At 39.3% G+C, this 17886-nt stretch overlaps 1 protein-coding gene across 11 annotated transcripts in view; it reads left to right on the plus strand.

Moving 5' to 3' along the window:
• Nucleotides 1-17886, plus strand: part of ZMYM2 (zinc finger MYM-type containing 2) — a 60168-nt gene that overhangs the window by 14290 nt on the left and 27992 nt on the right. For all 11 annotated transcript variants that reach the window (XM_028726276.2, XM_028726275.2, XM_028726279.2 and 8 more), the window contains 3 exons: nt 4534-4819; nt 8991-9156; nt 10117-10329. In XM_028726276.2, the coding sequence (XP_028582109.2) occupies nt 4534-4819; nt 8991-9156; nt 10117-10329 (665 nt within the window). The remainder of the gene's footprint in view (nt 1-4533; nt 4820-8990; nt 9157-10116; nt 10330-17886) is intronic.

Genomic DNA, 17886 nt, shown 5'->3' on the forward strand with positions numbered 1-17886 from the left:
GCCTGGTTACTTTTAACAAGATCTGCTAATGGTTCAACCAGCAGACCTTTATTCCTTTTGCTCTGGCATCACAACCAAACTTTTGTGGGGCTTGGTTTTGGGAGTTGTCTGGGTTCTGGTCACTGTTTCTTATATGTGTGTTCATTAAAATGGGATAGGGTTCAGGAGAACAAAATTTTGCTTCCTGAAGAAAAGAGTGAGGATCCATCTATTTATTTATTTAACAAATTATATATCTCTAAGCAGTTTACAGAAAATAAAACAAACATTAATATTGTCACCAAAACATTAAATTTAAAAACCAAACAGTGGAAGACTACAAAAGAATTGTATATACTATGTGTCAAAAGAAAGATAAAAACCTGTGCCCACAAGACCGCTAAGTTACACATGTAGAACAAAACTTGCACAGTGGCATATAATTCTTCTGCTAACTTTTGAGCAGGGGAAAAGGGTTGTCTGCTAAAAACTTTGACCTCCAAATCTGCTTAGCCACTTTTTTAGTTCTTGAGATTTCACCAATCAAGCTTTGTTTCTCTGTAGCTAAGAAAGATATGAAATTAATGAAAACTGTAGGTGCTTAATTTTTGCACCTGATACACAGTTTCAGACATAAAAGACAAATGCACCTCTGGTCAAAAGAGGTTGCCTGAATATGTTACCGACACCACTGTAAGTGACTAGTGTTTCAGAACTTTATGAAGCTTGGCCATAAAGATTCATATATAAATTGCTTTACAATCATGTGAGGCAGGTCTCTATCACTCCTATATTGTAGACAATTAAATTGGAGTTTGCCTTGTTACCCAATTACATCAATTATCACTACCAGGTTTCTGTACATTAATATTCTGTAGCAATTGACCAGAAACCTGCTTGTGGATTTTAGCACGTCACAATTCCATGTACAAATTTCTTGCAGTATGTATGTGCACTGGGGTACTAATAGCACATTCTTCAGTCCATGGATGAACAGGAGCTTATATGCAGTACAGTGGTACCTCGGGTTACATACGCTTCAGGTTACAGACTCCACTAACCCAGAAATAGTGCTTCAGGTTAAGAACTTTGCTTCAGGATGAGAACAGAAATCGGGCTCCGGCGGCGCGGCAGCAGTAGGAGGCTCCATTAGCTAAACTGGTGCTTCAGGTTAAGAACAGTTTCATGTTAAGTACGGACCTCCAGAACGAATTAAGTACTTAACCCGAGGTACCACTGTATATGATTTACAGGTGTCCAATGCTGTTCTATCTTACCCACTCCTATTAGATAAACATTAGATAAACACTGAGGTTCATTCTTTCACAATTTCATAGTGCCTTTGAGCCAATATTAAACATTTTAACATGCTCCCTGACCGCCACCCCAACCTTTAAACATTTTGTGCTAAAGTCAAGACTGAAGTCATTTTGACCAAACCAAAGAGATTTCCCATTTTCCATATTAAGTATCATATACAGTCATTTCTACATAGGAGTAAATTAAATAAATTAAAATGAGATTTTATTTTATTTTATTTATTTTACAATTGGGAACTGTGTGGCTACTACCAAAAGATAACCAATTATAGTTTGGTTAATGAAGGACCCATTTCCCATATGTGTCTCATTGTTTGGAAGAGCTAGCCAGTCTTCTCTCAAGTAGCAGTTTTTGTAATTTTTTTCTCTACAAAAAGTAATCTTATGAAAATACAGTCAGGCAGGTTGTATATCCTCAGCAGTGACCAGAGGATGAAAGACTGCTGGGAGCAGCACAGAGAGAAGTGCCATGGTGCCCCTGTAGCAACAAAACTGGATGCCTACATCTGCCTCACCTGCAATAAAACATGCCTCTCATATCAATCTCTATAGCCATAGCGGGAGCTGTAACTCCAGTTCGACTTTACCCCCAAAAGCACACTCCTCCAATGTCTCCCGAGTCAGACTGATGCCAACAACTACAATGAAAATACTGCAGATTCATGGAGTTCTCGTTCCTTACATCTTTTTTCTGTGGATGGTTTTCCTCTACTCTAATCATGATTTATGTAATACCCAAATTGGCAACTGTTATTAGTGCTTGCACTTGAAACCAGAATGGAAAACCCATAGTTTTTTGTTTGGAGGACAAGCTCCCTTCCTCATTGTCCAATTTAACCATTTAAGTTCACTCTGGGGTTTTTAATTAGTTACTTAATTACTATAATGTGTTCATACCACTCGGTGAGCAACTTTCCAGATTCCATTGTGGCAATAGACATTGCTTGAACAATGTTGGGTGGTTGACAGACTTTACGGTTATGTACTACACCTTAAAAGCCGTATTAGGACAATCTGCTTATAAAAGTGCAAATCTGCATCTGAACGTAATTACAGATAGGGGATTTTAAGTTTTTGATGTTTGATGCTTTATTATGTTTTATATATTCTGTAAGCTGCCCAGAGTGTCTGGGGAAATCCAGCCAGATGGGCAGGGTATAAATATTATTATTTTTTATTAATTTCTGAACATCCAGGAAGACTTCCCACCATTATATGGCCGAAATAGCCCCCCCCCCCAATATAAAAATGTAAACAACTTCATTAGGTGTCAGTAATATGCAATGTTGGGACACAGGCTTGGCCATGGTTAAGTTTCTCCCAAGGTTGGGTTTTTCAGTTGTTCTTATCTTGTGACTTTAGTCAGTGTTTAGAGGAGTGATCACAAACCATGGTTAAGAAAGGATGCTGGGATTATTTGTACTGCCAAACAATGGTTGAAAACAAGGTGGATTTTTCAAACCAAGATTTCTAAGCAAAACATTTGGTTTCAGAAATGGTTTCACAAATGGGTGCTGTACATATGCAGATCATTGCTGAGAACTTTCTAGAGCTAGGTTTTTGGGTGAGCTTTCCCCCCTTCTCTCAGTGTGCATGTTCATGGGAGCATTGCCCCCAACTTCCCGCTCAATACCTTTTGGCACAGGCATCATTATCAGAGATGATGTCCTTGCTCTTGGGCAAACATTGTCCTTGTTTTCTTCTCTCTTATCTATTTCTTGAGTAGTTTGTTACCTTTATCTTCTTGGTTTTGTTGTTTGCTGTTCGTTTCAGGGTGCTTCTAGAGCCATTCGCTGATTAATGTGATGTGGATCTAAAAAGGTTTTCATCCACACTGTAGAATATAGGTTTTGTTTCATGAAGGACAGTCTCCATAGACAATCTACAGAGATTGTTTTCATGTCACAGGTTAATGGTAGAGGAGATGAGTTAGGGTTTTATGATAATGTCCAAAGTTAAGTGCTGAAGTGTGTTATTAAACAAATACTGATCTATTTGTATATGAGAAGTTTCAGTTCCTTAAGATAGTGAAGTCCAGTTACTCAGTTCTTCAAATACAGTATCATGACACAGCTTATCATTTACCAATTAGTTATTTTATCATCTCCATTTCTAAATGGCAAATTATTGAAATTTCTATAGCGCTGTATAAAATATTATGATTGTACACAAAGTTCAAACACAAAATACCATAAAAATTAGATCATATGTTTTGTGTGGAAATTGTTCGATTTGGTTGTGTATGTTTTGATGTTTATGACCATTTTTGTTATGTTGTAATTAGATATTTCCTTCATGTTGCAAGCCGCCTTGAGTGGCATACAAATAAAATTATGTACGTGTATATGTATGCATAATCATTAGAGTGACAACCTAAATATGTAATTAAAGCATAGGTACCTTGGTTTAAGAACAGTCCTGTTTACAAATGATTCGGTTTACGAACTCCACAAAACCAGAAGTAGTGTCCCGGTTTGAGAACTTTACCTTGGTCTAAGAACAGAATCCGAACGGTGGAAGGGCTTTTTGCTTCCTCCTTGAAAGTGAGGCATACAGCAAATTTGCTTTAAATCTTGAGTGGGGAACCTGAGGCCTGGGTGCTGAATGTGGCCCTCCAGGCCTTTCCATCTGGCCCTTGAAACACTCCTCAAGCTATAACCCACACTGACCCTGCTTTGTAACCCAAGTGCATGTGCCTGGCTAGAATATGCTCTTGAACTCTGATAATAGTTTTCTGGTGGAGGATAGAGAGGTGTGTGAGTGTGTGTAGAAACCAGCGTACTGTACATTTGTTGATCCATTCAGTGTGGCCCTGCCTACAACTAGAATTTGGTCCTCAGATGTGAATGCTGAAAAAGGTTTCCCCAATTCTGATATCGTCTTCCCCACCCCCTCTGTTCCATCTTCAAAGTCAGTTATCACAGAGTAGGATAATGTCTTCACGTTCACGGAATTCTCCTGAGCATTGTGTTGGAATTTTGAAGACAAGGGCACTCTATTGCTATTCCCATGACTAGCAGGTGGTGATCTGTAAATATTTATTATGCAGTATGGGCATTGTTGTATCCCAACATCTTTTTATGTTACTAACACTTATTATTTAGCCTTTTGGAAAAACTGAGTGCGTCTCCTTTTACCTACACTGGGAATAGAATATTCTCCTTCACTGTCAAATTGCTTGTCATATTGAGAGGTAATTTTTAAATTTTAACTTTATCTATTTTGTCTCTTTAAGATTCCTGGATATCTCAGTCAGCTTCATTTCCAAGAAATCAGAAACAACCAGGTGTGGATTCTCTGTCACCGGTGGCATCCCTCCCAAAACAAGTCTTCCAGCCTCCTACACAACAGCAGCCTTCTAAGCAGGTTAAAGTCACATGTGCTAACTGCAAGAAACCTTTGCAGAAGGGCCAGACTGCATATCAGCGGAAAGGATCAGTTCACCTTTTTTGTTCCACTACCTGCCTTTCATCATTCTCGCATAAACCAGCTCCAAAGAAACTCTGTGTCATGTGCAAAAAGTAAGGGATAGATCTTACTGCTTGATCCTTGCCAATGTGATCAGTATTCCTGTTCAACGTTCCAAGAACTCAGTAAAATATTTTATTTTTATTCATTCATTTATTTATTTCATAAAATAAATACACTGCTTGATAGTTGGTTTTTTATATAAAAAAACCCGTCCTCAAAGCAGTTTATCCAGGACATGAATGAGCTACCCTCTTTCAACTTATTCTTGTTCATACTTGTCATAAAAACTGATAGGCATTGAGTTGGTTCAGATGTAATGACAAAATCATTAGCCCATTTTGAAGGGTCTTCTTGATAAAGCAAACTATAGTTAAGCACAAACCATGATTTGCTCACAGTGGGAGATGGGAAATTGTTGGCTTGAGTGCCCATTCACATTGAGCTAACCATGGATCGATCGTTATTTAGCTAACAAAATTTATATAACGCTTAATCAGCAAAAACCTCTAAGCAATTAACATGAAACAATATAAAATAACTAAAATGAAGGTGGTTTGTATAAAAAGTTTTCTCCTTATCACACACATGTTTAGTTTTTCTCTGTATAATATAATCCTATACCAATACTGAGACTTGGAAAGAGGAACAAACCTAGTTAAATTTCGTACTACTTAGCATCTTAGTTTTGTTCACTGTTTCCTCTTCTGGAATCCATGAAGAATGCTGTTTGGCACTAATGATGTGGGTGTATAAACAGTTCTGAAAAAGCAAAATATAAAATTAAGCTGAGACTTGTGGGAAGCATGGGTGGAGCATTTTGGCCTAATTTGTACACATTTGTTGAGTGCTAGCAGTGAGGTCTGTGGGTGGTGCCAAGTCCTGCTTTGCTTTGTTAATGAAACATGATTAAATCCAGTGTGTTAATATTCTTGAAACTCTTTTAAGTTACCCATCTAAACAATATTAACTGCTACATCGAGACATGCTGGACAGTTAGATAAATTGATTTTGACATCAACTTGTAATTTAAAAATGTATAACTTCGCTTTTGAAGCTGTCAGGTTTACTGAGAGAGAAGAATTGTAACTCTGTTGATCCATTGGCTGTCTGCAGCTAGGTAGCTGTCTTCCTGTTTTATTAGAGTAAAATCACTTCAAGTTAATAGGGCTTAGCTTATGCATACTTCAGTACAAGAGACCTCAGGTTTGTGAGTATCTGGTGAGCAATGAGCAGCTACAGCCCAAAAGAACTACCATATTTTTCGCTCTATAACACGCACCAGACCATAACACGCACATAGTTTTTAGAGGAGGAAAACAAGAAAAAAAATATTCTAAATGAAACAGTGGATGTATGATTTTTGTGGTTCATGCTGTGGCCACAGACATGTGATCTGACAGTGAGTTTGGAGTAGCCCAATGCAAAAATCCTGAGGATCCATGTGGATCCATGCTTTGTAACCACGTTTTTGCACCACTGCGACCCTAGGCAACAGTGGGTGCGTGATTTTTTTGGTGCAGGCTGTAGCCATGGACATGCTATGTTATCTGATGGTGAATTTGGGGTGACCCAGTGCAAAGATCCTGTGGATCCATGCTTATAAAAAGTCCCTATTAAGGAAAAAACAGACAGGATATACGAAGTATGATTTCTTTTTTATTTACGGTATTTCTTTTTTGGCCACCTCTGTCACTGCAACCTTTGCTCTGTGCTTGCACACTTTTGGGCAATAGGGCATGTAACACACTTTTTTTCATCTGCCAAGATGTAGAAAATCAATTTTAATGTCCCTATATAAAATGCCTAGTGAAGCAGAAGGGTATTACATCAGCCACTGTATTAAGGCTAAACGTTTGAAGAACAGCTCTCTATGGGGGGGGGGGGACTAAATTCCATTTTCAATCAATTGTTATTGTGGCAGCAATTATCAGTGTATAGCGCACAATGAGGAAATGAACTTTAAAAAATATATATAGAAAACATTCTCACGTTATACTTCTTCAAAGAAGAGTATTAGGCTTTTAATGAAGGGGAGAGGAGAGATGCTGTAATCCTCCTGGCTCAGGAGATTCTGATTTACCTGCCGCGTTAGAAAGTATAGATTAAGATATTTGATATACAGCATATAAATCCAGAGATTTCCATGTCTCACTCTGCAATCCAGCCTGCTGTTACTTACGAGCAGGGAAGCAGGGTTTCTCTTCCAAACAAGCATACTGTCTCCCTCCAGCAGTACATTGCTTGGAGAAGCTGTAATTTGGAGGGGGCCTGGGGGCAGGGCTCTCTGCTTTTGGAAAAGAAATGAGAAACCTACCATTGTAAAGCAAAAGTCCCCTCCACCCCACCCAAGCCAGCCCCCTCTCTCTCTCTTTCTCTCTCTCTCTCTCTCCCACTTGCGTGTTTTTCGGCTGCCTGCGAGTCCCTAGAGCACGGAGAGGAGGAGGTGGTGGGCTGGAGCCTGCACTCAGTGTGACTAGGAAAGAATTAGAAGGACTCGATCATTTCCTTAACCCTCTGCTTGCCAGGAGGGCAGGGGATTCCCTGCTCTTTGTTGAGTTTGAGCAAACGCAGCAACAGAAGCGGGTGGGCAGTAAGACCCTGAGGCAGAATGCAGGAAAACAACAGCTTCCGCCTTTCCTCTTCCCTCCGCCCTATTTTTGCCTGATTTTTGCCTATTTTGCCCCTTCGCTCCGGAGAGTCAGCTCCAGGGACCACACATTCGCTCAATAACACGCACAGACATTTCACCTTACTTTTTAGGAGAAAAAATCTGCGTGTTATAGAGCAAAATTTACGGTAAATGTGCTCCCATTCCCTTTTGTTAAACAACAACAAACGTTTGCCTTATGGTGTTTCTGTTTACAATTGATATTTTTGCTTCTCATGGTATTCCACGTGTCTCCAAATAATACTTTTACAAATAAACTTTTCCATTTTCTTCATTGCATTTTCACCACTGTTGAGCACTGATGTAGATGACTAATTCCTTTTAAATTGTGGTTTGTGAAATGGGAGACTCCACTCCCAGCCCCCCAAAGCAATTGATCCCTCTTTCCTGCCACAAGTCATGGCTTTACGTTACAGTTGCATCTATGGCAAAATAATTTCATAAACAGATTGAACTACGTTTTCACACTCTAATTTACAAAGAAACAGGATTTGTTCTCCATAGTTTGCATTAGGTGTCCATGATATATGAAAATATGTTTTCACTGCAAGATGAGAAGGGGTGTACCTATCTCCTGATACTCAAGGAGAAAAGACTGGCTTTTGATATGCAAACCATTATTTGCACTGCTCCTTAGTCTACAGCAGGGATAGCCAATGTGGTACCCTCCAGCAGTTATGTACATGGACTGTCTGCTCCAGCCAGCATGGTCCGTGATCAGGGTGATGGAAGTTGTTGTCAAAAACATCTGGAGGGCACCAGGTTGGGGAATACTTGTTTAACAAGCAGGAACGAGCTGAAGTAAGCCTTGGGCTTGCATGCTCCTCCCTATTCTCCCTCTCAGCCTAGAAGAACAACTTAAAGGATTCCACTTTTAATTGCAATCTGTCAGGTCAGCCATAAAAAACTGGTTAACACAAACTGTGGTTGGCTTTTTTAAAACTAACTTCAAACCACATTTTCTGAAGCTGGCTTTTTAAAATTTAAGCATAGTTAATGCTAACCACAAGCAGGGATTTGGATGACACCAAAGTTATGTTTAACTGAAGAAGTGAAAGCATTGTCTTTGGTTGCGCAGCTTGTTCCTTCTTGTGTGTGTCACATTAAACCATTTTTAGCATGATGTTCAAATGCAGCCAATGGTATACCCCCCCTCCCATTTTGGGTGGTGGGAGGGAGGGGGCTCTTGATAATATCAAATTGTTCCCAGTGTGGTGTAGTTGTTAAGAGTGGTAGACTCGTAATCTGGTGAACCGGGTTCGCGTCTCCGTTCCTCCACATGCAGCTGCTGGGTGACCTTGGGCTAGTCACACTTCTTTGAAGTCTCTCAGCCCCACTCACCTCACAGTGTGTTTGTTGTGGGGGAGGAAGGGAAAGGAGAATGTTAGCCGCTTTGAGATTCCTTCGAGTAGTGATAAAGCGGGATATCAAATCCAAACTATTTTTCTTCTTCCCAGTTTTTTGTTCAGACTTTTAAATCTTGTACTATCTGTGACTATTGTACTTTATGGTGGCTCCTAATATTTAGAGGACGTTCCCTTCTTATCTTTCAGAGACATAACAACAATGAAAGGTACCATTGTTGCTCAGGTTGATTCAAGTGAGTCCTTCCAGGAGTTTTGCAGTACGTCATGCTTGTCCTTCTATGAAGACAAACAGAATCCCTCAAAAGGAATCTTAAATAAGTCTAGATGCACTATTTGTGGAAAACTAACTGAGGTTTGTTTGTTTGTTTCTCCCATCCCTCATTCCTCCATCCCTCATTTATACACAAATATAATATTATTTGAGTTTCTCAGGAAATTACTTAGGTAATATTTCTCACCAACATTTCTTATGTGGGCAGAATTTTCACTTGAGCCATTTGTCATGCTCTTCAGTCTTCTGGCAGCATACAAGTTCTCATATGATAGCTAGGAAATGAAAATTATTTACCTAGCTTTTCCAGGTTGGTTGGTTTGCATTTCTGCATCCTTCACAGACTTGAATTTTCTTAGATTAAGTATTTTTTTATTCTTTTTAGTTACGACTTGTGGTAGTCTCTATCCTTGTTGTTACCATTAGTCTGTCATTTTCCTTCTTTGCAAAGATAGAAATAATGCATGTACTGTAATGCGTGGTTCAACTTTGTCAGTGTCTGAGGCAAGGAGGAAATTTGGTGCATTTTGCTCTTTGTGCTTTTAATATACATGTAAAACTCATTTTTCCTCACATTTGCCCATAGTGCAGCTTATTCTGTGAATATTAGTTCTATGGAAAATGGTATTTTTCTTAGAAGAGGGTATTAGTTTCCAATCTTTGAAAATTAACTTTTTGAGAGTTAGTAAATTTCTGTGGTGATTGAATATATTGTAAAACAGAATATATTTTGCCTTACATGTGAAAGTTTACTAAACACATTTTATTTCATTCTGGTTTTTTAATACTCAGTCATGTGCAGAATACTTACCAATATTTTACCAGTCATATATTTTACAGTCAAATTGTATTTAATGTAGCATCCTCTGTTCCTGTTTTGTTTTTGTTTTTGAAGTTTCAAAAGTACCAAATGCAGCTTGCATTTCTGAAATTGCATTTTCCACATTTTTCAAACAGTTTAATGCAAATTTATGTTTCAAAGCTATTATCTGGCTAATTATAACTCATTACAGTAAAACTGTTTCCCCCCCCCCCTTTTAGATCCGTCATGAGGTTAGCTTTAAAAATATGACACATAAGCTGTGTAGTGACCACTGCTTCAATCGATACCGAATGGCAAATGGCTTAATAATGAATTGTTGTGAGCATTGTGGGGAATACCTGCCAAGTAAAGGAGCAGCAAACAATATCCTTATGGTTGATGGAGAGCCGAAAAGATTCTGTTGCCAAAACTGCGTTAGTGAATATAAACAGGTAACTCTTTATCTTCCATTGTCATTTAGTGATAGCTTATTTAAAATTGTTTAACCAGTGTATTTTGAAACCATACTTGGTATTACAAGTAGTGTACATTTGTTCATCTCGAAGCATATTCCTTATTTTAAAAGTGAAACTGAGGACACGAAACTCCCATGTTGGTTGAAGTAGCACCTCCACAATCAACCTTGGCCTTTTTTCATTCATTTGGAGGCATATCTAGGATATGGCAAACATATTTCCACAATAAAGCTGTATTTCATGGGTTGATCTTAACATACAGGTTTTGGCCCTGTATGTTAGATTTCCGCTCGTTTTTAAAAAATTAAGAAAAGATCAGCCAACAAAATATGCCGCCTTCCATATGTTTCTCATTAAGGATCCTTAAAGCACTTGCTGTAACTAGCTGTAGCTAGCTGGTTCTTCAGAAGGAGTGGGGTTTGTTTTTTGTCCCATCCCTCCAGTTACTGCATATGTGACTGTGTGATAGCAGACTCTTTGAAGCAACACAACAACTGACAATTTTGTCCAAAGAGCATCAGGGGTAGTGCATATGGGATTTTTCATTCCTTTCTCACAATAACTCCGAATGCCTCCACACTATTTCTCCCAAACCTCTCCCACTGTAGTCGCCAGTCCCGAAACTCAGGTCTTTCTTGAATGCCCCTCGACCTTCTGGGGGGGCTTGAGAGGGGCGGGGTATTCTCCTTGTGCAGCTGTTCTTCTGCATGTTCTACACTGGATCCAGGCCAATGTATTGTTTCATCAAGGTGCTTTTTAGGTTGATTCTAAACTGTGTGGAAGAATTTTCTATTCCTTTCTTGGAACAAGGTAACTATTAGTCTCTTAAAGTGGAGAGGCTTTATACTGAATAAAAAATACTCTATATTCATTTTGTATTAGCCTGTCCTGTTCTTAATGTTAAGATGCTACTTATATATATTTTATAAAATGTAAACAGCACTTCTAGAAACATAACATGGGCCTTGTTGTTTTATTATGCAGCAAAACAAAAGGGTCAAAATAGGTTATTCAAGATACTAAAAATGATAGGCACACACTGAAGCCACGGAGAAACTTGGAGAAGCCTTGAATAAGATTTCATGAAGGAACCCAAAAGATACAAGAATAACATGGGAGTTTCCCACACAATCAATAATGCATTGCTGAAATTCCAAGTGAACATGGAATTGTGATCAAATAACAACTCTGTATCTTATCAGTTTATTGTGACATGTACATTTTTTCACCTGTATAGATATTTCATGCTATTTTTGACATATCATCCCATATGTTTTTCCCCCCAAGAGGGTGAGGTGGTGTGATATATGTAGAGGAAATTACAAAATATTATTTGAATCATTGCAGTTTTTTGGGACCTATATTTTAGAATTTATTTGGAGATGGATGAACAACTTAACTTTATGTAGAAGGCTGTGGGGGCAAATATTTAGCTGCATATAAAACTTGGAACCTGATAAATCCCTCTCCTGTTATGTGCTTGGCCATTAATCTGCAATTAAAGGCCCTTGAATGAGTCTAGTGGTTTCAGTCCTCCTTGGGGCCACTCATAAGCTGTTTGTTGTCCAAGAGTGAGTAGCTTGCATGGGAAAATGATTCTCTGGCTATGGGAGATATTTATAGTCTTCCCATTGCAGGTAAAATGCCTTGGCATTTTGTAGTATCCCTGGCTCCATATGCAGTAGTGCAAGGCCCAGGTGGGGGAGAGTGTATTAGTGGTGTATTGGGGACCCTTCCCATGTGTAGGAAAGGGATGGATCATTCTGTTGGATTGTAAATGGTTTGTTATGGAGAAAGCTATACTTTAAAAAATAACCAAGAGATTGGTGCTTTGGCTTTAAATTCATAGTTTAGAATGGTTGATAAATTGGTGGCTTTGGGGGTCTATGTAAGCATAACCTACATATTATTTGGGATTTCACTATAGAAGGATGGAACCATAGTAGTGGACCCTCTGTCTAGCATTTTGTGAATTAGCTTTATTCTGATTTTAATTTACTATAAAGGAATGTAAACTGATTGCATCTTAAGTATTTTAATTTTTTGACTTAAAAATCAACACAACTATACCTTATATTAGCAAACAACTATGGGCACTATAAGTGAGTATTGTTAAATATGTTTAAATATTTTCACACTTAATATTAAAACACAATCGTTTGGAAACATTTGTTTTGAAATTTTTGGTCTGGGCCTAAAGCTTAGCCTAAACGCAATTGGCTATGCAAAACTGCCTTTGCTTTTTGCTACTAAAAAAGTTGTATTAACAAATATTTGGTTTTTATGTAGTAGGAAAACTGATAGACATAATATTTGTACCTACTTAACATTTTGTTTAAATAAATAATTTTTTCCACAAATAACTTTTTTGAAGTAGTTGTTTCAGTTCCCACTCGTTCTGCTCTCTCTCAACATTTTCCTGTGCAATTTTATTATGGTAGTCTTTAGTAACACAAAATTCATGGATAAATAGCTTGAAAGTGCTTACAACTTGACTTTAGAGACCATTATTTTAGTTAGGTTGTTCTTTGAGGACTGACATATTTTCCCACATCATGGGTGCCATGTGAGAAAAGTACTTGGAATATGAAGGCATACTTCCTTCCAAGTGTTCACATGGTTGTACTGGAATGCATGAGGAGAAGGGACGGGTTGCTATGTGGCAGCAGATTTGCATTGGTTACATATCATTTCAAGCTGTCCTGGAACATCTGCAAGCCTAGGAATGCCAATTTGCTGCTTAGCAAAACTTTTCCTTTCACCTTGTGCTTTCAGTACAGCCACATCAAAGTGCAGAAGCAAGCAGAATCTTAACATGCTTCTGCCACTATATTTGCTTTAGGAAAGTCCTCCAATACTTTGCTTTATATTCTGTATGGTCTCAGGGACCATCTGAAAATGCATTAGTCCACAGACAAGGGCTTATTTACTTACTACTCTTCCCCTCTCTCGAGCCCAGAGTGATGCCGGCTTACATGGAGTCAGAACTTTAGCTCTTAGTGCAGTGTTTTCTGACTGTCTAGATGGGTAGGCAAACTAAGGCCGGGGGCCGGATCTGGCCCAATCGCCTTTTAAATCCGACCCATAGACGGTGCAGGAATCAGCGTGTTTTTACATGAGTAGAATGTGTCCTTTTATTTAAAATGCATCTCTGGGTTACTTGTGGGGCAGAGGAATTCTTTCATTATTTTTTCAAAATATAGTCCAGCCCCCCACAGGGTCTGAGGGACAGTGGACCAGCTCCCTGCTGAAAAAGTTTGCTGACCCCTGGTCTAGAACTCTCTGTGGTCTGTCAGAGGCCTTTCACTACCACGCTGCCCAAGATCTCGGAACGTTAAATCTTGGATGAGACCCTTTATTATAAAAATAAAAATCTGAAGAAACAAATGAAGGTTAAATGTGGAAGACAACACAGTGTTTAAGAAGATATGAAATGAAGCAAATAAATAAATAAATGAAAGAAGCTCAATTATGATAACATGAGTTCAACTGGCCATCCATTTGTATCATTGATGTCCAGCTATTGTAGGCCTGAAAGCACTGCTGCAACATAACAGAAACCTAGGGCTGCATTGGTCTTGCACTATGCAGGGTTTTTTTTTCTGTGCAACTTTACTGGAGAACTTTGCCAGGTACATTTTGTCTTGATTCCTTTTTCCCATATTTGTCACTGAGAAGAAGCCATGCAGTTGTTAAAGGTCCAGGAGTCTGTTCAGAATCCAGCAGGCCTAGAGGAAAGTAATATCAATTTTATCTCCAAAACTCAAACACACAACACATGCAGACTGCTTCCTTAGCCATTGAATCTAAAAGGAGCAGAAAACATGGGGGGGGGGGCGGTTTGGAGAAAAAGGAAATACAGAAAGTGTCTAAAAATTCCAGGTTACTAGGTGATGGGTTGGAGAGGCAGTTCCTCCAAGAAGTCCAGGACCTGCATGTGCTGCAGAAGTGATGCTATAAAGATGATTTAACATGCCTTGCTGAATGCATTTCCGTAACACAAGGAACATGTTGCCATTTTATGTCAATCACTGTGAGGGTTTTGCTGAGTTTGCCCATAGATACTATCGCAATACAGCTGAGCATTCACTCTTTACACTTCAGCTGCTAACCAGTCACTCTTGATGGACATTACGGCTGTGTGTTAATACATGCATCAGTAAAGGTGTCTGCACTAGATAAGTGAGTGAAGCAGTTTACAGATTTTATTCTGGTATGTGTTTCCAGAATCCAGTCGCATGATCTTTTTGTGTATTTGGAATGACACACACTGCAGTGCACATGGGTTTTCTAATACAAATATTTTTAATACTGTATCTGGCAAAGTAATTCATGAAACTGCACTTAGACCACAAACAGAATATGGCAGTTTAGGCTGCTGTCTGTAATTGACTTGTTTTGTTTGCATTGCTTTATGGTAGCTAATTTCTATCTCTTTTTCTTCAGTGGTTGATAATTCAGGGCATGTCCTTTTAGTTTTTGCTCCTTACTTTCTTTGCTGCTACTTTAACTGTTAGCGCTTATCTGTCACGCTTTTCAGAGGAGGTAGTTGTATAGAATCAAACAAGTAAACTTTGTTGCCAAAAGGTAGGCTTTTCATTTTGAGCAAAGGAACATGCAGCAACAGTGAAAAGTGGTAAAAGAAGGAATGCTCTAATGAACATGTCATGTGTCTGCTTGAACGAGTAAATAATATTAATCTTCAAGGCACACGAAACAGTAATGTAACAGAGATGAAAGAGCCTAATCCCTTAATTTACTTGAAATTCAAATACATAGAGTACGTATCTTCTGTAGTCAGATGCTTCTAAAGATGTCAGAATGAGTCTTGCAGGAGAGTGGTAACTTTACTTTATTTGCTGTTTAGATCTGTGAACCCTAAAAGTAACACCTGAATTCTTAATTCGTATTCTGCTTGTAGGCTTTTTTCCTACCTTAAGGCATCCCCTTACTTACAGAACTGCTTGTACCTTTGTTTTTCTTTTGTTCCTTTAGTAAGCAACTTTCTCCCTTCCTTTAATCTTCTCACCATGGCTAACTCTTTCTGCTTCCAAAAGCTCTTCTGTGTATAAAACACATTGCTATATCTAACTTAACTTTCATATGCTTTTTTGCTGTATTTATAAGATTTCTTATCCACCCTTTACCGCAAGATTGCAGTGCGGGTTACAAAAATACAGTTATAAAAACAAGTAAAATTGTTCAAACAAAAAAAAGGGGAACATAGATTCAACAAAAGAAGGTGGGTCCCACAAAACAAAATAAGTTAACTGTGAAAAGGCCATGGGAAAGTGTCTTACTTTCACACAAAGTTCTCTGGTACTTTTTACTACATGGTTCCTATATTTAACATCTAAGTCACTGGGAGAGATCATCTGGGGGTGTGAGCTGATTGGTGATTGAGTGTCACCAGTATTTTGATGATTCCTAGTTTTACATCTCCTTTTCATCTAATCCAGCTGAGGCAGTGGGAATTGTGAGCGGTGCTTGGGTTTGTAGTGGCTGAGGGCCAGTAAACTGAAACTTGGTACAGGGAAGACATGAATATTGTTGGGGGGTGGTTTGTCTGCCCAGCTAGGTGGTGCTCAATCTGGTTTGAATGAGGTTTCACTCCCCTCTATATCACAGATAGCTAAGAACCCTCAACTAGCCTTTCAGAAGTGTGCTTAAATGTAAGGTGGTTTACACCAGAAAGGGGCATGCCATATCAATTTTTGGGGGGAGGGAATTTCATGATTCTGAAGCCACCACACTAAATAGTGTGTTTCTTATAGATGTCAACCTAATGTCAGTAACCACTGGTATAAGGGTCTGTGCTTCCTTAGCCAGTCGTAATTATGGGTGATGATGGGTTGTTCAAAAGGGAAAGGTTGCCCATGAGAGTCATACTATTCTGGATACTAAAGGTCACCAGCACCTTAAATTAGTGTCAGAAACATCATGGTAACCAATGAAGTTGTTTCAAAATAAATGTTATAATCCTAGTGGTGCAAATCCATCAATGTACGGGCCTATAGAAGTTTCTGGATAATCTTTGCAGTTCGCCTACCAACCCAGACTGTTAAAAAGCATTTTGGACCACTGGCACATCCCAGGTATCCTGGAACTGAGGAGGACTAAGATGCATTCCAAACTGCAAACATGAGTGATATGACTCCCCCTTCCAGAACAGGCAGTTTCCCAGATTGCTGCTTGTTCAAATTTCCAACCATCATTTCTGTTGTGGCTAGATGGAACTTCAGTTTATTCACCCACATCCTATCCCATTACAAATTGAAGATACTCTTTTAGAAGAGGCCACTGCCACATTTCAGATAAAAAGAAGTGGACCTGGGTGACTTGTAGCCATTTCATGAAGATAAAAAGTTTAGGGGAAACAACTGAACTGAGGATGCACATTAGTTATTTTCCATGAGGAGAGATTCTGTTGTGCCGGCACTGTATTTTACAGCGGAGTCCATTGGACAGAGCAAGGGAGAACAGACTTGACCGCAACAGTTTCAGTAGCTGATCAATAAGTTTCTCCTTCCCCTCTGCATGACCTACTTCCACCCCACCCCTATTTGGGTCATCAAAAACATCACCCTCATTCCCTTGGAGTGATGGATCCTGAAACTGATGCTTCACAGCTCCTGCTGGTTTTCCCCAAGGGGTCAGTATAAAAACTGCTTTGCCACATTCTTGCTGTTCAGCACTAACATTCTGATTCAATCTACAGTTTTGGTAGTAGCAAAATGTTCTCTAGTGGCTAACAAGTCTAAACTCCCTATACAAGCAGTTACTATACCATGGCCCACCAGAAGTTGCTGAGTTGCAACTCCCATCATTCCTAGCCATTGGCTACTGGTTGATGAGGGTTATAGTTTAGCAATATCTGGAGGACTACGGTTCAGTCACCCATGCCTTATGCCACTTTCTCATTTACATATTTCAGACAGTTTGGCTTTCCTAGCTGGCCCCGCATGTGGGACAGGTAGTATCTCAGAGAAGACTGCTGGAGGCCCTGACTTTCAGTGTCCTGCCTTGCAACTTAAAGTTTGACTTCCAGGACCATATGACTACTTCCCCTGTGTCAGTGGTGCTAATGTGGACCATTGGTTCCCACCCAGTATACTTTGCCAGACTGTGTGATACCTGCAACGTTCATACCAGGCAGACAAGTCACTGTATCCACCAGAAATCTAGGTATCTTGGTCTCTAATGATTGAATTACCTACAACAAGGAGCCTGTCCCCATAGGGATATTGTCACTGACAGGATATATGTTAGCCCCTCAGTAATGAGTCACTTCTAATGGAACATTTCCTCTTAAGAGTGCTGTCCTCATGCCCTCTAGGACTGCAGAGGAGCTTTCGCCTTGAGAATGAAAAGCTGCTCTGTCCTTGAAGGCCTCGTCCACCAACCTCTCTGCTTCCCTTTGCTTCTCCAGATCCCAAGAGATCTTGCCCCTTCTTTTTAGTGAAAGACTTGATTTTCAGCTAGAGGATGTACTGTTTAAGGCAGTGTTTCCCAACCTTGGGCCTCCAGCTGTTT

The sequence above is a fragment of the Podarcis muralis genome, chromosome 4, assembly GCF_964188315.1.
Source record: "Podarcis muralis chromosome 4, rPodMur119.hap1.1, whole genome shotgun sequence".
Lineage (NCBI taxonomy): Eukaryota > Metazoa > Chordata > Lepidosauria > Squamata > Lacertidae > Podarcis > Podarcis muralis.